This window comes from Limulus polyphemus, unplaced genomic scaffold (genome assembly GCF_000517525.1).
Source record: "Limulus polyphemus unplaced genomic scaffold, Limulus_polyphemus-2.1.2 Scaffold2951, whole genome shotgun sequence".
NCBI classification, from domain to species: domain Eukaryota; kingdom Metazoa; phylum Arthropoda; class Merostomata; order Xiphosura; family Limulidae; genus Limulus; species Limulus polyphemus.
Window position 1 is genome coordinate 46,702 of NW_013668561.1, and position 23,794 is coordinate 70,495.

The 23,794-nt window shown below is 32.0% G+C and overlaps 1 protein-coding gene across 1 annotated transcript in view; it reads left to right on the forward strand.

The window, feature by feature from the left end:
• The first annotated feature begins 707 nt into the window (after positions 1-707).
• LOC106468294 (protein CIP2A-like) overlaps positions 708-23,794 on the forward strand; it is an 88,995-nt gene continuing 65,908 nt past the window's right edge. The window contains exons 1-6 of the mRNA XM_022396633.1: positions 708-883; positions 4,052-4,149; positions 9,793-9,896; positions 14,383-14,542; positions 18,145-18,257; positions 23,001-23,131. Coding sequence (XP_022252341.1) covers positions 9,795-9,896; positions 14,383-14,542; positions 18,145-18,257; positions 23,001-23,131 — 506 coding nt within the window. The 5' untranslated portion in view covers positions 708-883; positions 4,052-4,149; positions 9,793-9,794. The remainder of the gene's footprint in view (positions 884-4,051; positions 4,150-9,792; positions 9,897-14,382; positions 14,543-18,144; positions 18,258-23,000; positions 23,132-23,794) is intronic.

A 23,794-nucleotide genomic window follows, 5' to 3' on the forward strand; every position in this document is an offset into this window, starting at 1 on the left:
GCTGAAGTTCCTCGGAAAGATTTTACCGGAAATTATCAAACAAGCAGATACATAACAATACCAATTGTTACCAAAATATTTAGAAAAACTGTAAGAAGCACAAGTAATCTGAATTCGAGGTAACAAGTATACATTTATTAACTTAATTGATGTTATTTTAATAACGCATATCCTCCAAATTTATATAGATAACCGCAGCTTTTGGCCATGGACAGTATTGCAAAATCTTACACATTCCCTGATCTAAACTCTGCTTTATGTTTGCACAGTGATCTTACATTCCAAAGAAGAAACAAATAATTGTGAGTATTTCATTCACTCAGATATAAGACTATTTATTCATGTTCAAATAATCAATTATTTTGATACTCAAGAAGCTCAGTTGTATAGTAACTTCTAAGTTAAGGGAATAGATTTGTGTTAAAACAAACAAACCAAAATTCTAACATCTTTTTAAACTAATATATATCGTGTTAGAATCTAGATTGGGGTATATTGTAAAACTATAGCATGAATGCAGAAACGTGAGAGCAACAAATGTGTAATAAACTATTTAGCGAGAATATGTGTATATGTTTTTTAATTTCTGCGAATTTTTCGTTTTCTTTTTAATTATAAAACACGCCACACAAACTTATTTATTTTATTTTTGAAAAAGTAGTATCACTAGAGGGAGTAAAACGTCCGTTGAAGTTTTAATGGAGGTTAATTTGAACTGTACAACGAAAAGCCCTGAAACTTAGTGATAATAATAATATTTATTATTAGTTTGAAACTTTTATGGTAGGGTCAATGAAAAATATTAACGCATTGAAGTCAATTTAAACAGCTTACAATAAGTTATTGCACTTTGTTTGTGAATTTAGCCTGCGGAAAAATTGAGGTACTCAGGCAGAACTAGATTAGACTAGAAGTAGAACCGTGATTGATAATGAATGTGAAAATAAAATATGAATGATAATTTATTTTTAATATTATTAAATTAGAACAGTATAACTTAAGACTTAAATCATATTCGTACTAATCATAGTGTACTCTCCAGTGCTTCACTTTTTAAACTAGATTTTAAAGAGTTTCCTGATATTGATACAGCGATACTACAAATTAATTTTGTACCATCAGCTTTAGGCTAAGTATAACTTAATTCTGAAAAAAAGTGGACACTGTAGTTTAGTTTAAAGTGGAAGTGAAGTCTAGCACTGACAGTTTACCAAGTTAGGTCTATTTCGCTATTTGTTGTTTTATCACATTTTGTAATGTCCTAATGAATAGTTAATAATTCCAAAATGATAAGCTTACTGTTGAGTACTAGTGACTAGTAATACTAATAGTTTGATAATTAACACTTTATCATGTGACCAAATTACAGTTTAGTCTTATGAAGAACAAACAAGACCACAGAACTTGCTATTTGGTCTATCAAGCAGATTCAGTCACTTCATTGAAGTTCTATTTCCGTGTATAACAAACTACCAAAGACATCAGTGATAATCAGTCTAAGCTAAGTATACATGTGGCCCTTCCCTTCACATCCATATGCTTATCACACTTCAAAGCTCAAACAGAATGTCAAAAGTTTAAAGTAATATAGTATATCTTATTGTCAAAGCATCATTTAATAAGCTTATGATTTATGAAGGACTTGTAAAAAGTAATTAAGGTACTGTTTCGTTAAACCCTCCACATTTATAAACGTAAGGAAAACTTTTATTGATGGTGAACATACATGATATAGGTTTTGACAGAACATGCATATATTCCACCATCAATAAAACTTTTCTTTATGCTTATAAGTCATTGTTTGCTTACTTATTATTATATTAGCATAATGTGCTTCCTTAAGAAAAGTTTATTGTATAATTTTATTAGTCATTTGAAATAATGTTATATCGGAAAACAACTGTTGTGATACAATATGTAAAAAAGTGGGTATTATGGTTGGAAATGCAGATTTCTAGTAGGTACATGTTTAAAGAAAATGTAGAGGATAGCACAGCTACTGTTTAAACATGAGACAAATGTGTCATATGTACCTGTGAAGTGTGATTGATGGCTTATACAGAAAGGGAGCATGTTGAAGAAAGTTCTGGAAAATCCACATTTCTTGCTAGAATATTCTAATCAATTCACCCACAGTGTTAAGAATTAATTAGGATATTCCAGTAAGCAATGTGAATGATTGTGAATTGTATAGAAGAACATAGAAATGTGTATAAATATATACGTATTATAGTATGCACATGTTGGAATGAATAGTTATGGCAACAATATTATTCTAATGAAGAAATTAACAAAATGTAAGAAATGTCCACAACAGGTGTCTGTGTGGGCTTTCAAAGCATCAGGATCTTGCATGCTCGTACATAACTTGAAGGTAACAAGTCAAATCAGGCTATATGAAGCTACCCATTTCTTGGAGAACTTGAGGCAGTACTATGAGAGCATTTTGCAGCAGTTGAAGAACAGTGCTTGATGACAAAAATTTTTGTATCATTGGGAATTTGCTTTGCCCTGTGCATGTAGTAGTCTACATCGTCAATCTGAAATGTAATGGTTAGGATATGGAGGAATCGAGCAGTCTGGAGCAACTTTTATCAAAGATCTTGCTTGCTATCTGGACTAAAACTGGTCAGTTAATGGATGTTGCTAATCAATTAATTGTTGGGCTCATTAATTAGTTACACTCAAGTAATTCGTTATTCTCATGAGATGGCTAAATAAAATGGAAAAAATCACCTAACCATTGTTTTCCAATGAGATTGAAAAAAATGAAACTTGTAATGCTAAAAATGTGGTTTCAATACTTGTGGTGGACAGAGCACAGATAGCCTATTGTGTAGCTTTGTGCTTAACAACCAACATAATAGCAATATTTTGATTACTTGGATAGTTGGAAATTGAAAATAGTAATTTTTGGAAACCCTAATTTTGATTAATTTATTATTTTTGTGAATTGTGAAACTAATTGATTAAGTTGATCAGACTTTAATTAATCAAAATTATTTATAAAAAATCATAATGGCAGTATTTTAATTAGTGAATGGTTGGAATAATAAAAAACAGTAATAATTGGGAACATTAGTTGATTATTTTCAGACATTAATCAATGCAATTGATACTCATAAGTTATCAATGAAACGATTTAATCACCCAGCTCTAACCAGGTTGATGGAATAGTGTAAATTTTGTGTAATTAGATTTTCACAAAGCTTTTTATAAGCTGCCATGCAAAAGATTAGCTAAGAAAATGACATCAGTTGGAGATGGTAAAAAACCAGTTGATAGGATCGTAAGATGGTTGGTCAGGAGATAGCAAAAGGTTATCATCAATAGAGTCCATTTGATTGGGCTCTTGTTGCTAGTGGTATGCCTCAGGAATCAGTGCTGAAGCCTTTGCATTTTCTTATGTACATTAATGATATTGATAGTGGCATAATTGGTAAATTAGTAAAATTTGTTGATGGCATTTAAACTCTTGGGTATTTCTAGCTGTATTGAGGAGATTGAATTACTAAAGAATAACTGATAGATTGGTAAGTTGTAGAAATATCTAATTATTGACTTTTAATTATATAAGTGCAAGGTAATGTATTTGGGTTATCATAACTTGGATTACACTATATATAGATGGGAACTGAGCCAGTAGCATGACTAAAGGAAAGAACCTTGGCATAGTGGTGTGTAAGTCACTTAAGCCACCAAGACTGGTAGGAAAGCTAACAGAATTTAAGAGTGTTTCTTACCATACTTATATCAAGTAAAAATAAGTAATTATCTCTTTAAAAAGTCACTAGTTAGGCCTCAATTTTAGTTTTGGTTTTCTTTTCTAAGAAAGGATATTGAGAATGAGAAAGGGTTTAAATAAGTTAAGAGCTTCTAACCTGTTATAGCTAAGAAAAATTTGTTTTTTATAAGATAGCAGGGGATCAGTAGTATAAAGAGCTCTGATTTCTTTCTGCTGTATTCTGAATATAATAGGAGAGTGAACACATGTTTAATATTTGTAAAGACAAACTAGACTCTACTTAAGAAAGTTTTATGTTTCTAACAGGGTGATTGACTTATGGAATGAATTGTCATCATCAGTAGTGGACGTCAGGACTTTGCAAGAGCTAAAGGAAGAATTGATAATTCCCTGAAAAGTAAAAGGTTGGTTTAAATTTTTACTTTTTCTCAACACTGTATGTGAATGTACGGTCTAGAAGGACAAAATGGTTCCTTGTTGAACATGTGTTATGTTAATAAGTTTTTTCAAGATTTTCTATCCAAAAACTAAGATTTACAATTAGAACTAATAGACAAGAATATTATTCAGCCAAACTGTAACTTGCAAACATACAGTAATATTGTATTTTAGACTTGAATGAATATGGATATGAATATCCTGTGATTAATCATCCCTGCTCTGTCTTATGCAGAGGAATTAAATGTTGCATGTCTGTGATGCTTTAATAAATACAGTGTATCTTTTAAAGGGAAATTGAAAGGGAAGAAATTAATACATTCCAATATGGCCTTACCTCCATTCTCACGTAAAGCTATCTAGATCTTCTGCCATCAAAGCATTGCTAAATCTTTTTACAATCAGCACACCAGTCTATATACCCCATCAATTTTGTACTATTTCTGAACATGTAGATATCATGTGACTACTCTCCACCAATAGTATTGCACCACCTATATTGGTGTAGCAAGATCCTTAGCTTTTCCCACTCAATTCTCACTTTCTCGTTTGGTACATCATTGTTTAGATATGTGTTTTTCACATGTGGCTACTATTTGTAAACATTAGTCACATTTCAAATTAATTTTTCAATGGTTTTATTTTACTGTGTTTGCTTTCTTTTGTTTAAACAATTTTTTTGCATTTATTTGTTGTTACCGAATTATAAGAGATCCTAGTATGAATTTGCAATCAAGGCATTGACTATGGAAATTCCTGTCACAGTCAAAAATGCTACGGGTCCGACTTCCTAGGAATTGGGTTTGACTTTATCTGCAGAGGAGGTACAGGCCTTAATTAGCAGGAAGCTAGATTCATGTGTTCAGCTGGTGATTTCTTTTCAATATGACAGTTTCTGAGAGAGAATACAATCAATGAGAAGACAATTTGGACTCTCTTTTTCCAGCACCTTCTCATTTTGGATGGTCACAATCTACACCTCTTTAGGAGTTTTCCAGCTTTCCACCAGTTGCCGTGTTGCCATGTCATTCACTTTGGTGGAGAATTGTTCTCCTCCTCCTTTCTTCCTATTGCTTCCAGATCTTCCAGGGGATCTGTGATAAGTAGTCAACAAGTACACTTCACACCAATTTGATATACCCTTGGTAGGCATGGCTCAGATGCCCGTTGTGTGACTTTGCCCTTATTCACGCATGAGAGAATTACATATTTCATGTCATCGGTGCTCCGACTTTGATAAGTTATACGTGTCCTTTGTCATCTAAGTTACTTTAGATGAATTGTAAGTTAGATATTGATTATTACTTTCTTTTTGTTAAGGTAAATGTAATCATTTTGCATGATCATTAATATTAAGTACTTTGTAGACTCAGCAAATTTCATGGGTTTGGTAGATTGTAATTAATAAGTACTTTTGCTTGGTATGTTTAGATTGTTTGTAAGTTACATATCATTACTACTAGTAACATCTAATTTGTTGTTCTATTTGAGTAATTTTTTTTGTCATTGTTAACTGTGTGCTCTATCATTCTTATTTTCATCAGTGTAGGACTTAATTATGTTTCCTTTGTCACCTAGGTTAATTTAGAGGAATTGTAAGTTAGATATTGATTATTAATGTGTTTTCTAGGTAATTTTCATTGGTTTGCACATTCGTTATTATTATATACTTTGTGGACTACGTAAGTTTTGATGGTTTGTCTGTTTGATATTGATAAGTACTTTGTTTACTAGGTATGTTTAGATAGTCTGTACATTACATATCAGTACTTCTAATAATATATATTTCATTGTTCTATCTTAATAACTTTTTTTTGGAAATTGTTAACTATGTGCCTTATCATCCAAATTTTTTTCAGTGTAAGACTTGCATTTTTTTTCTTTGTTACATTGCTAACATATTTGTTTCTTTCCCATTCTTAGGATGCCTTTTTTCCATATCCATTCACCATAGGCAACAATATACCTTCCACCTTTGATCTGTTCAACATGGTTTTTTCTTCCCACCCTTTTGTTCCTTATCTTTCTGTATTCTTCATCTGGTTGTTTGTCACACAGCTGTACACTTCGACCATGTCTAGCTACCAGCCAGCCTTGTCTTCCCCTGTCATTTCCCACCATTTTTTGCTCCCTTTGTGTCCTCCACATTCCCTGAATTGCCTGTTTGGAATCTCGGTGTGATCCTTTATGCTTTTTCCATCCTCCCTTTGAACCTTTGTCTTCATGTTCTATCTACCTTTTCTCCCTCCAGACCAATTTCCTTCTCCTCCTTGCTTGCAGATGTCATCAATCAGATATTTCTGCCTTTAATGTCACCCACTTCCTCTGCCATTCCTCTTAGGTCATATTATATCCCAACCGGTCCTTCCTCCCTCAGACCAATGCCACACATGAAGACTGTTTGGCTTTCACATCCATTTCCTTAACTTCCATCTCCCACTGGTAGTCCAATTCTGATCCTGATCAGCTTCGTTGTCTCGTTTGCTCCTTTCTGGGTTTAGGTTCCCAACTTTAATTCCCTGGAATCCTTCCATTTCCTATGATCTATTCTTTGTCATATTAATTGGTTGGGTTCATCAACTTATTAGGCTGGCATATTATGACTTATCCATGGAAAGTCGCTGTCTCCACAACATTTCTTCTCATAATATTTATCACATCACCATATCTTTCACTTCTTGTTGTTGCCATCCTTTGAAGGAGATCATCCAGGCTGGAATGTGGACTACTCCCAGTGCCTTTATCGATCATTATCTGCACAATCTTGCTTTATCTTTCTCTGGTGGATATCATCTTCCTCCCTTGGTAATTCTACACACATCCATTCCCCTTTGACTGAGGCAAGTCTTATCGCTTCCTTTTATTTCTGTTTTTATTTTCAGCAACCCTAGTTTTAACTACTGATAATAGGATTCCACTCCATGGTGGATGTTGTCTGGTCAAGTATGCTTTTCCTCAAACCTGCACTATTTGCTGATTGCATTATAATTCTCACTGTATAGATGGAGTGTTTCTGTAAGACCATTGGTGGCATAACCAGTGCTATATATATATATATGTTTCTAGATATCAGTAATTTTCACTTAGTGGTGGACCATCACTCATGAACTTCATGAGTAAAGCAGAAGGGGATTTCTGCCGACCCTTTGATTGAATAAATCAGGGTCAGTCTGCTTTTAAAAATAAGAAATTGCGGAGACACGTTGCACCTTCTCTGGTGTGACGTTTTTCTAGACTCCCCACCGCATTTACTCCCCCCCCCATTTACTCCCCCTCCCCTTTAACGCAGGGTCCGGTTTGTTGTACATCTTGCTCCTACAGTGTTTTGGGAGTTTGTCTGGTTTGGCCAAAAACTCACTTCTTCTTTGTAATTCTGGTTGCTTGACATATAACACACTGTTTACTTATGGTTGGGGTTGATATAACACGCTCCACATACCCTAGCCATTGTGTTGATGTACTTTTTTTTTTCCCCCCTCAACCTCCTAATACCGAGGATGAATTATGGAACCTCGTCTGTCTGGTTGAGGTTGTGAATGTACATAGTTAATTCTGTTTATATTTTACTGTGGATTGTACCTCTCAAGTCACATTACACATCTACACATCCTTTTTTTTTTTCCACCATATCAGATTAATTACGTACGAAGAGCATACCTGTTCCAGAAGTAGTGCAGTAACCCACAAGTGTGCTTCATTTTCATCTTAGAGCACACCCATTCATTCTGGGTGGTTGCTTTCCACTTGGCTTCAATTTTGTACTCCTACACTGGCACCTTTACCTTTGCAATGTGTGATTCTAGCTTTGTGTGAGTGGAGGTAAGACTGTATGGGAAGTTACTATTTTTCCTACACTAAACATGTATTTCTGATAGGTACTTACCTCTTCACCAACCCTTCCTCCTCACTGCTGGTGTTCTTTTAGAACCTGCCAATTCTTGAAAGTGAGGATTGAGTGGAAATAGCAGAGAGGGCTAGCTGCACCAGTGTAGGTGGTGCAATACTATTGGTGGAGAGTAATCACATGATACATACATCATGAAATTTTTTTAGCAATGGAGGGAGGCATCTATTGGAAATACATTTTCAGTGTAAGAAAAAGGTTAACTTTTATTTGAATTGAAATGTTTTAAATTAGTTATAGTGTGTAGTGAACATTGAGTATTTATACTGAAAAGTAAAACTTTAAAGGCATTGTTTTGTAGTGTGCCCTCAAGTATGTATTTCTCTGTGTATGTCACTTTACATCAGCTGGTAATGTAGCTGAAATAAAAAGTGTGTGATCTGAGTAACCAATTAGCATTAAATACTTGTTGACAAATTCATATGTTCTTGTTTAACTTCTACAAAGCAAATTGATAATGTGGTCTGTGGTTAACTAATTAATTAAAAAAATGTTAGTTGTAATAGTTTTTTCAATTGCTTAACAATTAATAAGTAGATCATTTTCATAAAGCGTTATTGTTTTTCTAACTATATTGTGGACAGCAAGTTATTTACATTGAACTTGTCCATAAGATTGTGGAAAAATAATTTTGTTTTGAAAATGTTACACTTATCTCGTAGTGAAACTTTAGAACTGATTTATTTTGAGAAATATGGTTTATTAGGGATTGATTTATTGTAAAATGATACTGGACAACTCTGTGGTTTTGAAATTTATTTGGACCAGAAAATGTGAAGTTCCTACCATATTTTCCTGTGGATATTAACCTGATAATAAAGTAGCATGTGACTTTCTGTTAATGGTCTGAACAAGTTATTTTTAATTTTCAGTAGCTTAACTGGAAAAGCAATCTAAAAAAGTTGCAGAAAGCTCTGAATAAAAATATTTTGTCAGTTATCTTTGATAAGTACTAAAATAAAAATAAGGTAGCAAAAGGCCATTCAGCTTATTCAGGTTACTCCCAGCCAAGAAAAAAAAACTATAATAATATGAAAAATATTTTCCTCTGTTTAGTTTCTAAACTAGCTTAAATATAGCTTCTCATACCTATATACCTAACTAAAGAGATAATAGTACAAACTGCATCATAAGGCAAACCATTTCATATGTTAATGCTAAAAAATTGGCAAAAGAACAAATCTCTATTTACATGTTGGCTTACAAAGCTTAAATTTGTTACTCCTAATATTAAGTTTGTATTTCGAACTGTAAGAAGCCTGTGAGAATTAACTCATCATAAAACATTCTAATGTGGTAATCCAATTTGAATTTTTGTGTTTCCTTGTCTTCGATTTGAACACGACCTCGCACACAACAAGTGATTGAGCTCAAGCACCCCTCTAGCATTTGCTCTTTAGACACTTTTTAACAGCTCCAATTACCATACTAGTATCCCATCTTAGCATTCCCTTCAACATGGTACATACTTCCTGTAGCCAAGGGATCCATAATTGCATATGACATGCCAAATTAGGCTTCATAAGTTTGTACAAGGTTTTACAATAGTATTCTTGAATTGAAAATTCCTTTCAACAGAACCAACAACTGTATATATTCTTTTCACTGAACTTATCACTTAGTAGAGGGCTTTAATCAGAAATAACATAACGATTTGAAAACTTTCAATCTTACATTTACATGTGGTTAATTTTTTTTTTTCTAGAAATGGACATCACAGACTATATAAAAACATTTGTACATACATCCCATCAATTTTTTGGAAATAAGTCTGAACAGAACCACCTGCAGCTGCAACGCCATTTAGATGTAAGTAAATTTTTTTAAATTTTAGAAATCAATTATTCATTATAATTTTCCCTTATAGTAGCATTTTGTGGTTAATTTGTCTTGTATAATATTTTTCAGATATAAGCAGTATTTTTCACTGGTATTTTGTCACTTGAGACATCAAGGGGTTTTCTGGTCCAACTAGGATGTTCTGACCCCCAACTTCTATTGAATGTTTAATAACCCTTTTTTTGAAACTTGTATAGTTGTAGCTTCTACCACTTTCAGTGGCAATTTGTTCCACAGATTTCCATTCTGTTACAGAAATAGAGCTGCCCCGTGGAAATGTTTTACCTCTATATATCTTAAATTTATGACCCCTTGTTTTGCTGCTTTCAAAATTTAACATGAAAAAAGATGATGTATCAGTCTTTTATCAATTCCCTTAATAATTTTGAAATGTTTCAGCAAGAGATGATCACCCTGACCCTTTTTTGTTTTGTTTTTAAAGAAAATGAGATTTCAACTTATTCTCTTGTGTTAACCCATCTATTCCTGGATTCATCCCATTACCCCTCCTTTGAACACTCCAACAACTTTCATAACCTAACATTTAAGAAACAACAAGGGGTCTTTGATCCATTGAGGCTGTCCCATCCACGTCAAAAAAACAATAACAACTTAAATCCATTCCTGGTTACTTAAATATTTATTGAGCTCTTCATTAAACATTTTTAACTTTACTGCATTCACAATATCTGAAGGCAACCCATTCCTAAGACCAACCACCCTGTTAGAAAAGTAAAACTGTCTAAGCTAAAGATAGCTACTTACACTGCCAAATTTATATTTGTCCTTCCACTCTCACCTTTAAATAGAAATAGATGATGCATCAACACTATCAATTCCCTTACACCTCATTCAGATCCCATCTAACTTTTTTGTTCTTTTCAAGAGAACACAATAGAAGAGGTTTTATCTTGCCATTATATGACAACCTTTCTATTCCAAGTATTGGACAACAACACCGAAGACCTTAATATTATCAGCATATTTAAGCAATTTGTTTATTGACCATTCTTTTATCAAAGATAAGGAGATAAAAACTTTGCACACATACTACTCCATATGAGGTATAACTAGAGCTGGACAATTAATGAAATTTACTAATTGGTTAATCATTGGGCTCATTAATTGATTATTCTCACATGAGACTTTGATAGATGGAATAATGAAAAGTATTATTAATTGGAAGCACTAATGTTTATTATTTTCATGAGCCGTGTCACTAATCAGTTAAGCTGAACAACCCTGAATTATTCAAATATAATAGTAAGTAATCATAACATTAATATTTCAATAGTCAAAAACAGTAATAATCAGAAACTAATTTCAGGTAGTTGATTATTTTCATCATATTAATTTAATTTGATTAATTGGTTATTGTACATGACACTAATCAATGTTTATAGATAATCAAATTGCCCGGCTATAGGTCTAACTAGTGACTTATACAATAAAACCATGGCCTTAGACTTGTAATCTATATTCCTTTATATATGTATACAAAACTCAAAATCTTATTAGCTTTAAGACTGTCTTGAAGGCTTAAAAGCTGTATTAACTGATACACCAAAATCCTTTACTGCATCCACATGATAAAGAGGGCTTTCATCAAATTTTATGTGTAATTGATATTTATTACGTAACCCCACATACATAACCTTACTCTTATCATAATTAAATGATAACTAACCTGTGTTTGTCCAACAGACCACTGATAGCATTTTCTTTACAGCCAGTCAGACCTAAATTTTTACGTTATCAGCAAACTTAACCAATTTCCCAAATATGTCTTTATCAGTGTTATTAATGGAAATGAGGAATATGAGTTGATTCAGCACAAAACCCTGAAGCACACCATTTATAATATTAGTCCATTTAGACTGAACTCCTTAAAAAAAACTTTTGTTCCCTCTTACCCTTGGCAACACTCAATTCACTTAACTAACTCATTTCCCATTCACACTGAGGTAATTTTCTCACCAGTCTGTTATGCAGAACCTTATCAAAAGCCTTCTGAAAATGATTTCACGTTTTTTGTTTTCAATGCACATATGCATTAGACTAAACTAGTGCTTGAAGTGGGGAAAAGAGGAAATGGGATGGTTTGTGAAATTTTTGAAGTTTCTTGTTTTTCATGTGTGTTCTTTATTTATTATTATCAAAGTAACTAAAATGCAAAAATGAGAAACATATTAAATTAGATTGGGTATGATAATGAAAAATTTGTAACCATCAGTTTCCATACTATAATATTGCCCTTTGAACCGTGTCTAACAAATAATCTGGTCACACAAGTTGTAAACCACTCTGCAAACATGTAATGCACAAGCTGCTCGCAAGTACACCCCATGAAGAACTTTTATTATTACCCAGTCATCACATTGACTGAGCCTGTATTCAGAGAGTTCATTTGCTCCTTCCTTGTACTACTTTGTTTTATTTCTGTCTCACTCATACACAACATTAAGAGTCTTTTGCCACCACAAATATTTATTTCATCGTCATTGAACCATTCTCTTCTGAGAAGTTTTCAGTCTACTAAAAGATAGTAGGATGGATTCAGGTCCTCCTGAAAAGAAGTGGGGTGGTATCCCATCTCTTCCTCCCCCACTTCAAGCACTGGACAAAACCAAAGTTTAAACTTAATAACTTTGTGTGTTAATCTTCTGTTTTATTTTATGATTATCCCAATACTTTGCATATTTGTTCTTTAGTAATCTTTTTATGTTTGTATGGTAAGGTAATTTCTCAATATAAAGATATTTGTATGAGATACCAAACACTTCCATACAAGTTAGCTCTACCTGTAAATTGTTTTGGAAAGCTAATAAGCTTTGAAAAGAACCATCCTTAACATCAACCCTTTCTGTACAAGCTGTTGCATTTCATATCACCTTGATTGTGGAAGGAAATTTATGCAAAATACATATGGTTACTCTGAGCATTCCTCACAAAATCTTGTAATATTTTGTTAAAGTTTATAAGCATTTTGTACACAAAGAATGACATTGTTTTAATTACATCTTTTTAATAAAAATGTTATTTATCAATAGTAGTTATTTGCACTCAAATTGCTAAAATAGTTCAAATACAAGGTGATTTTTTTTAAGTATAAAATACTTTTCTTCATCATGTAGTTTTCATATTTCATTTGCATAACCTCTAGAACCTCTTAAATTAATATCAAAAGTTTTTTTAAGGCAAATGTTTAAATTTTATTTTTCATTTTCTCTACCATATCACTAATTGTAGATATTATCATTAATGTACAATGTGATGAAATATTAAAATTAGGAAATATAAAAAAAAATACATACCTTATAATTTTTTGCAGAATATCTTTAAAAATATTGTTTTCATTACATTCATAATTTCAGGTCTTTTCCTTTTCATACATAGTTAATTTAGTTTCCATTCTTGTCCTTTACCATTTATTCTTCATCTCGTCATAAGTCAATGGTGCCCTCGAGGCATATTATAGTGTCTCTGGCAGACATGCGCAACCCTTTGACAAACTTTTCATGCACCTCATAATGTTGTAAGCCTTGATAACTGATGCAAGGTATGATGTATATTTTTAAAATGTTTAAAGACTTCAGTTATGCATTTTAAAACATAACTAATACATAATTAACTAAAATATAGAAGTAAGACATAAATACTATTTAAACTGTATCTCTAACTATAACATATTTAGGTAAGAAACAACCATAAGTGCTATAGTCGATGAAGCAGTCAACAATACAACAGTCAGTTACGTGTATTTTGTGATGACAAGTGCGCACCAATTTCAAAATATCTGTTATTAGATTACAATGTAAAATGAGCTCTTTCTAATGACTATATACATGCAAATGTAACCTCTCCATGTGAGCTATAAAACCCCCAAAAAATCTGTTGAAGGTGGGCATGGCACCTGTCAGGGGTTGGCAAAATTTATTACTTGTTTCAACTCATTCATTCAAAGAACTTTGAAATGTAAGAGTCAAAAGGTTAAGTAAGCATTTTATAGTCTAGACATACATCTACACAAAGTATAGTGACAAAGTAGAGGATTTTCTTAGCTCTTTGGTCATGTGATAATACATCTGAAGTTTAAATTGGTTTTTAAAAGTTTTTTTAAATAAAGGCTTTAAAACTTAGATAACATAAAACTTTGAATTATAACGTAGACTAAAATGTTCATTTAATTCACATAATTTGATAGCAAAAGTGTTGAATTAAATTTTGAATGTAACATGGTGACTTGTGCAGAAAAGTGTTTAAAGGGGTACCCGTTGTGTAAGGGTTAACAGCTGAAAATAATCTTTCAGTTGAAAGATCTGAATTGAATTCACACATTCTGAAACTGTAATGCAGTACAATATCTTTATAATTGCACTAAAATCTGAGTAGCTGTAGAATTATTAATGTTATATGAATTTAAAATATGTCTCAAAAATTGTGTCCTTTTCTCTAGGTTTTGATTGGATTGACAGGTTCCCCACTAGAACTGCAGTTACTTAATCCTCATCATCTTAGTGTAACTGAATGTGTTACTGCTTTAGTAGACATTCTCTTAGACCAAGAACCTAAAGTTACCCTTGTACAGAAAACACTTTCACTTCTTCAGAATTTTGGTGAGCCAAGCATTGCTTTTTATTCTGTGATTGCAGCACAGTGTTTGCTGTTTTTTTTATTACTAAATGAATTAAGTTTCATCTACTATCATTAATAAACAAAGAACGAAAACAATGGTAATTACATATTTAATGAAAATGCATTTTTGTCATTATACCATTGCTAATGTCAAGTAAGATTTTATTTATTTTTCACTGTTCTAATCTATGTATGTATAAGATATTGCTACAATCTTAATAAAAATTTTTAAATTATAAATTCATAAACAACATAAACCTGAAAGAAAATTGAAAGTTTTGTATGGTAAAAAACAAAGATGTATCTCTAAAAAATCAAAGTATATATATGTAGGAAATTGATTTGTAGGATTTTAATGTACTTCTCATTTTCATGCCAGTGTTTATTCTTACAGTAATTGATTTTCTGTTTTACTTGGTTTTTCAATTAATAATGTTGTGAATATAATTTCAAATTAGATCTGAAGTAAAAGTGTTCTAGCTATAGTTTATTTAATATCATTATTTCCTTTTGATTTAGTTGTGTGTGTTACACACATTTATACATACATGCACCCCATACTAAAATAGGCCCAATTTAATATTTGTTTTTATTATGTAAGTTTGCTTCTGACTCTAGTTTAAACAGTAAGATCAAAAGAAAATATTCTTAGTTAAAACAGTGTTTTAAAATAAACAGAATGGCAAAAAAAATTCATACTTTGATACTTAGACATTAATATTTAAAATTGAAGTGAACTGTCATTTCAATATTTGGTTTACCCATTATGTTGTTATTTATATTTCCAGTTGTTATTAAAGAATTAGAACAAGTTTACAGTTTGAAGAAAAATATATTTTCTTACATTATTGGATTTCCAGTTATATCTGATATATTTCCTTAAATGCAAAGTTACATAAGTATATATATATATATATATAATATTTTTGTACCCATCTTCAAATTATACATTATTTATAAGGATGGATCCTTACAATAATGTCACTTACAGGTTTTATAAACAACAACAAAGTAAATGAAGTCTGTTTAAAGTAATATGTGCACCTGGCATGCGGTTTTTAATAATTCAATGTAACTGTGTAACCTAATGTTTTCATAAAAGTTAGCACACTGTGAAATAGCTAATAAGCTGTGATGTGTTATGAATATACACTTTAACATTTACCAGAATCCAAGTTTTGAAATTCTTACATTTTATGCAGTAAAAGCTAAAGATTTATTACAAAAAGAAACCCATATTGCTAAAGGCTTACAACAACAGGCATACCAGTATATTCATAACTACAAACCAAAAGTTTAGAAGTAATATTTTTCTCATTACAACTTGCGCATTTTGACAGACGATGTTTAAAGCTCAGTGTTTCGTGATCTTGCAGAAAAAAAATCATAATATTTTTCATCCACTGTTGGAATTAGTACTTCCCTCAGTTCCTTGTATTTTTGTAGTAATCCATTTCAAATATAATACTATTAGCTGGCTAGAGTTGGCACTAATTGAACTTCGAACATGGGTAACTGGGAGAATTGTTTTGAACAGTGTATGACTTTGGTCCATTCGTTGCTTAGCTTGCTCATCACATATACATGACCTTTATGTAAATACAATTGAAATGCCATGACCTCTGTGATAAATATACAGTGTTAGACACGTTACTGAAAAAAAAAACTCATTACATTTCTTTTTCTTGTCTTGTCCTGCAAAAAAATTGTAACTGTTCTTTACTTTTTTAACTATATGACTGGAAGTTAATTTATTTAAAATATGTCAGTGTGGTTGCACAGTGTGCATGTGTGCTATTAGCCAGATAAAAATTAAAATAAGATCTCAGTGTCAATAAAGCTTGTATGAATGCTATTTTGTGTCCTGATTTTTGAAATTGGTCTTGGAAGTTGGTCTCAAAGGATAGTCATATTTGACTCATTGTTTAGATATTTTATTTACTTTGAATGAAGAAAATAAAATTTACTGTAAAATATAGAAAATCACTAATGATTATATACAACAAAGAGAGGCTTGCAAAAAGTTACTACAATATGATTAAAAATCTAATTTGTCAGAATACCTCATTATTGACAAAAAATAATAATATCTCAGTAATGTGTTACTTAACATAAGTATATAATCTGGTTGAATGATGATTTTATTTAGGTTACATTGTAATTACAAATAATCAGCCCATGCAAAAGCTACAAATGGTGATTTCAAATGATAAGCATGTTGCAATGCAGATCATGATGTAGAGCTGATAATATCAGCAAAGATTGATTTATAATTCATATGAGAAGGTCTAGCTGCATTTACTAAGAATACTTTATAGTGATTATAAAATTAAATGGTTGATATAATAAGTCATGTTCCTGTAGGAATTGCATGATGGATCAGAATCTGCATATGCTTGTCAGTAGTCAGAGTGCCATCATTTGTGTGAAGTGTCAATAGCAATGGCTGAGATGCAGCCCTAAAATTGTACTGATCCCTACCATGCTTCGCTGTAAATGTTTTTCTTTGACAATGATACCATTCTTCTCTCTCTCTCTTGTCAAACCAACTTCTATTGATTATTGCCAAACACTTGAAACTTAGATTGATCAGTGAAGAGTGCACATCTCCAACTTTGTTCATTGCATTGTTTTTGGATTAATGCCCATTTCAACCTTTTGGTTTGGGTATTTCTTTTAAGCAGTGGTTTTCTGTTGTTGCACATCCATTGAGAGTACTTAATGCTAATGTGTATCTTACTTCAGATTTGTATTTATAGCAAGGTCGTTTACAAGATCTGTACTTGACTGTCATCTATCTCATAAAGAAATAAAGCTTCAGATAATTAACATCACATAAGTTTCAGTTTTCTACTTTGAGCCCTTCTGTTATTAATAGTGCTAGTTTCACATATTCCTTTCAGAGTCTTGCGTACATCCCCTACTGAACCTTGGAATCTTGCCACAATTTTTTGCATGAAGTACATATCATGATTAGCCAAAAATTAAACTTTTACATGCTTGTCATGCAGTATTTCAGTTCTGATACCTATGACTGGACTCACACTACTACTACTGAATATAACATTTGTGATAAAAATCATGTAGACAGTGTTGTTTTTTACATATTCCTTGTAATTTGTTCATTTTGGATTCAAAATCACACAAGTTTAAAAATAACATTTCAGATCTATCTTTTGTTTTCCACAAGTTATTAACTGTCCAAGAGATGGTTTGTACAAGAACCCCTCAGTTGGGCTGGACAATAACATACAAAAGATTTTCTGAAACACTATTTGTGTATGCAGTATGATATTTTAAATGTTACTGCTTAGATGCTTTTTTGTATCTAAAGTGTAATTACTAGACAACGTATGATTGTCTGTGTTCTTATAATGATGTAGAACTTCCCGATTCTTTGACTGATGAGCAATCAAAATATAAGCTGTCAACATGTGACTGTACTCTAATGAAGTTCAGTTTCACATAATAAAAGGATGACTTTTTCTATATTAGAATATAAGGACTTTATTCATTAAAATATTCCACAGCTAATGTATTAAAAGTGTTTCAAAAGTAATTTTTCTTAAAATTTAATTTTCAGTGAAAAGTCCCTGTTTGAAAGAGTCTCTTTCCTCCACTTTTCACATTCATTCTGGTGTGGCAGTTTTCCTTCAGAATTATGGAATTAATGACAAGGATCTTATAATAACCCAGGTAATAAGTCAGAATTTTTCTTTTTTTATTTTTCATAGTTTTTTAATTGTTGTAGATAATGAAAAAGATAACTGCTATTTGGCATTAATTCTTTTAGAATGAAAAATATTTTAATGGTTAATTATTCTTGTGAAAGTTTGAAGTATATTGTAGAATTTGATACCAAACTTATTGACATACATTCATAAAATAGTAGTTCAATAAAATTTTGAATGTAAGTCTACAAACGTGATGACATGCCCTTTGACCCCTGACAATAGGAAGAACCATAGAGATTGAGTTAAACTACTTAATAGTAGTTAATAAATCAAATTTTAATATTATATAAGTTTTAAGCTCTTATTTTTTAAGGAAATACATAAAGTCCTCATTCCTAGTATAAGAATCATGTCATTTGTTCTCTAAGTCTTCTCCCTTCTCTAGTTTGTTTACCACCCCTCTCTGAAATATGGAATTACTGTAACTCACTCATTATAATATTGGTATTATTAAGGCAAAGTCCAATTTTAATAGCTTTCAATCTTTTTTGTTATGGAGTTATAAACTAGAAAATCAGACCCACTTGCTGAGCCTACTTTTCATATCCTTTTTTTTTTCACAAATTGACAATACTTCTTTCTGACATTAGATACTACATTATTTATAAGCAGTAAAAAGACAAAGTTTATTCTATCAAGTGGTGGATTATATTACTTTATTTTCAGTACAGAGTATTGTGTATTTCCTCTTCAGTTTGAAAGTTTCTCTTGCAGTATTCAGATCAAGAGGCTTGAATAATAATTTTAAGACCTTTATGCCATAGCTAGAAAGCCAGCTAAATTATGATAGTTATAGGATATTATTTGCTTTGTGCATGTTGTTATTCTGTGTTCTTAGTTGCATTATATAAATAGATAAAAATTATTTAGTGTACTAGTACCAATAGTATTAAAAAATGTAGGCTTAAATTCATTGGCAACTGACAGCAAAAAAACAAGAGGTAAGTACTATATTTCTTAGACCTGTGTAGCAAATTAGCTACATTGTTTACTAGGTTAATGTTTAATTGAACTGTTTTTATGTAAATGACAACGTGCACTCTTAGTTAGGCCAGTGTAGCAAATTGTTTACTAGGTTAATGTTTAATTGAACTGTTTTTATGTAAATGACAACGTGCACTCTTAGTTAGGCCAGTGTAGCAAATTGTTTACTAGGTTAATGTTTAATTGAACTGTTTTTATGTAAATGACAACGTGCACTCTTAGTTAGGCCAGTGTAGCAAATTAGCTACATTATTTACTAGGTTAATGTTTAATTGAACTGTTTTTATGTAAATGACAATGTGCACTCTTAGTTAGACCAGTGTAATAAATTAGCTACATTGTTTATTTAGTTCATGTTTAATTAAAATGTTTTTGTATAAAAGACAACATTCACTCTCAGTAATAAGTAGGTACTATATTTCTTGTTTTTCACATATAGTCTTTATTTGCTGTTATAAGATAACCAAAATCTAAAAATTAGAAATTTATTAGGTTAGATTAGGTAAGATAATGAAAAAAGATAATCATTATTATTCATGAGATATGCTTGCAAGCAGCTCATGTGCTATGTCATTCCATAAGGTAACATGAGCTACATGTTTTCCGAGTGATTTACAATGAGTGTGGCAGGGTTATAAGTTAGACATGGTTCAAAGAGCAGTAAAACAATAAAATGAAGTATAAGTAGATTTATACTGTTATGATCCTTAAGCTATCTAGGACAAACAAATATAGGTTCCTGTTACAATCTACAGTCATTCTAAAAAGAAAAAAAAAAAAAGAGCAATTTAGATTTATTTCATATTTTTTATGGTGATTATAAGGTTGGTCAAATCAACCAAAATCACATAGAGTTAGGATAGAGAAAATAACAGATAAAATATATAGTTTACTGAAAAAGTTTGATATTTATTTATGAGGTTTTAGAAGCTATGCAAATGAAATTTGGAAAATTTCAGGTGAAGAAAAGCATTATTAATATTAACATGAAGATCACTTTGCACTCTGAGCAGTCAACACTCTGACTCCATATATTAACAGAAAAATCTTTAGTGAAAGTACTTAATCGAAAAATATGATTTTTTGTGTACAAAAACTTGTAATTTTTACTGAAAGTTTGCAAAATTTCATGAAGATACCCAAGAGTTATTAAAAATTATGGTATGGAAACTTTAATGATTACTTTGTGGTTAGGAGGTCAGTCAAATTGACAGAGCCTATGTAGAAAGTGTTAAGGAATTAATACTTATATAATATTAAAATTGGATTTATGAACTATGCTTTGATGCCAAATTTATTCACATACATTGAGAATAAAGTAGTTTGATTGAACTTTAAACATGACTGTAAAATCTTATAATATGCAAATTTTTACCTACCTGTAGCAATAAAGTTAAGGATCAAACTTTAATGGTCGGGTCTTTGCCTAGTTCTATAAAGTACTGGGTGTTGAAAACTCGTACTTCACTTTATCATCCCCAGTCCAATGGTTTGGTTGAGTGCCTTACAACATATCATTTCCTGAGTGTGAAGTCCCTTGAATAATTCTAATACATAAATAAGACAGTGCACTAGACTATCCATTCACTTATTGTTCTATCACTGGGGGAATTCCCCCAAGACTGGTGGTCAAGTGAATCCACTGCACTGGCTGTTCTATCCTTGGTGATCCTCTGGAAGTGATCTTGACAGGAACTCTAGATTCTTCATCAGGTTGGCTTTATGCAAGCAAATTCTTTGAAATTTATGTAGTTTGCTGTTCCCTCACTGATATACTTCCAAAGACTCGTGATGGGTAACCTTTGGATTGGAATCTCCATCCTTCTGTAAACCACATCTCTGATTCTTTTGAATACAACACATGGCCTTTCCCAACTCCTGTTTAACTTTAGAGTTTGTCCTTTCTTGCAGAGAGAGAATTGTTCAGCCATACCGTGATACTTCAACGAAATCTAGTTTTATCAGCATTAACATCAATTTTCATTTTAGCACAAAGTGATTTAAGTCTTTCTTAAGTAAAGTCAGGTATGACATCTCTATTCTCCAGATTCATGAACTCTCTTCCAACCATGAATTGCTCAGGACATGCTGAAATATTTGGCACCACTATGACCCAGCCACTAAAAGTAGGTTTATTCCTAATAACTCCTGGTAAGAGTATTTCATTTCTTGGTGATATAATGATCATCTTCCCTGTTGTCACTGGAGGTCCAACCTCTGATGTTGTAATTGCCATGTAGTGCACAGGAATTTCCTGATGATAGACTATGAAGCTATTTGATGCTAGCCTAACATTATGCCCATTTCTTCTCCTGACATTATTTCCCAATATGTACTTTTCATCAGTATCAGCTGCCCACACATCATGAGGTGTAGAGAAGCTTCTTGTTTTAAGGGTATCTTCTAACTTTCTTCTTGCTGGAACTTTATGTCCATCTGCTGTTTGCATCAATCCCTCTTTTTTTTCTTGGTTGCCAGATGCAATTTCCCACCTTTTATTACCAAATTAAGTTAATTATTGTAGCTATAGCACCATTTTTAATCAACATACTGCAGAGCTTTTCACCAATGAACATTGACTTATGGATGGTTTTCCTCAAATAATGAACTTTTTATCACATTTGGGGCAGATGGAGTATTCTTAGTTGAATTCCAACAAATAAAATCCAGAAAATTTCTGTTTTTGTGATCTCTGGTTAGGCCTTTGTTGTTCCTTTGTTTTGGTTGAGCTCAAAGACTTATCATTAGGGTATTGTCTTCTTGATGATTTAATAGCTGTTGATTCCAAACAGTTTTGGCTGTAATAGCCAGGTTTCCCACATTCATAATAGTTACTTCTTTTAGTATTCTTTGGGAAGAGCTCTTACATACAGGCAATGTTCTTTGAAGCTACACTTGAAATGTCTATTATCTTGTGGTTTATTTCCTCCATTCTCTGTAACTAGTAGTATTACTAACCTTTCAGTTCTTCTAGACTGTCATCAGAGGGAGTTGATCTCTCGATGCTACTTAATCTGATGATTCTATGACTTCTAAATAGTGGCTGTAGTAGTTTATCTGCAAGTCTTATAATATCTTATTAATCAAAATCATGATTAAATTTATTGATGTCAGGAAACTATCCAAGTAATTGAGATATTGCCTTTATGACTTATCATTACTATTTTCAATTAAAGTTTATTCAGCTTAATGAATTAATATCAAAGCTCATGAAAATAAACAAGTAATTGAAATAGCACCTTTATAATTTCTCATTATTATTATTATTATTTGATTAATTTATGTTTATTCAAATTTGGACAGGCATAGCTCAATGATTAGGATGGTTGCCCTATTATTTGAGGGTCGTGGATTCAAGTCCAGTTTCTACCATCCAAGCTTTTTCTTTTAGCTGTGCAGGTGCTATAATTGTTATTTTGTTTTTGATTTGTAGCAAAACTGCTAAGACTATCTACCACTGTCCCTAATTTTGAACTGTGAACCAGAGTGAAGGCAACTAACCAGCAGCACCCACTGCCAACTCTTGGGCTACTATTTTACCAAAAAAAATAGTAGGATTGACCATGACATTCAAATGGCTCTATAGCTGAAAAGGCAAACATGTCTGGTGGAATTGTGTGTTGAATCTACAACCCTCAATTCACGAGGCAACCATCTTAATACTGGGCTATGCCAGTCAGGGGGTGTTATAATGTGACTAAGTCCTTTTTTTTTTGTAAAGATTAGCTCAAGAGTTGGCAATGAATGCTGTTGGCCAGTTGCCTTCCCTCTAGTTGGTAGTTCCAAATTAGAGATAGTACCATATAGCTTTAATAGTTTTAACATAACTCAAACAGACTTGTTCAGCTTCAGGTATGTACGCACTGAACTCACAGCACTAAAGCTAATATTACTTGTTTTGGCACAACTATATGTGCTGTCTGCTTGTAGACAACTCATGAATGTGAGGGTATGGCCTAGTGGCCATTGATTACATAACTAGTCATAATGGCGGTTATTTTTTGTGTTTACTTGTTTTGACTGATAAGTAATGTACCTTTAGATTAATACATTGCTTACTTGGAGAGCTTCTGTAATATCTCACCAAAGATTTTTAAAAGGTACTCTTAACTTTTTCAGAAAAGTCCTCAGAAAAATTTCAACACTTAATACACTTGAATTTATATAGTTTTATTTGTAATGAAAGAATAACAGTGAATACTACTACAACCTAACATGAGGTGCAGCTATACTCATTTAAATGTCTAGCTTTATATTGTTTTTGGGTCTTAATCCAATTCCCCCCCCCCCAAAAAAAATGATGTTTTCTTTGATAGCCTTCTCAGTTTACCCTATGTACACAGATGGGGTCAAAATGTGCACACTGCAACCTTGTACAGGGTGCCATTTGAAATGGTATTGTGCATTTGATGTCAGAGTTACAAACATTTGATGATACCCTACATTGCTGATTTTAAAGCAGTTTGTGTTAGAGTAAAAAAAATATCAGATACAGTAAATAGGATATTGAAAATA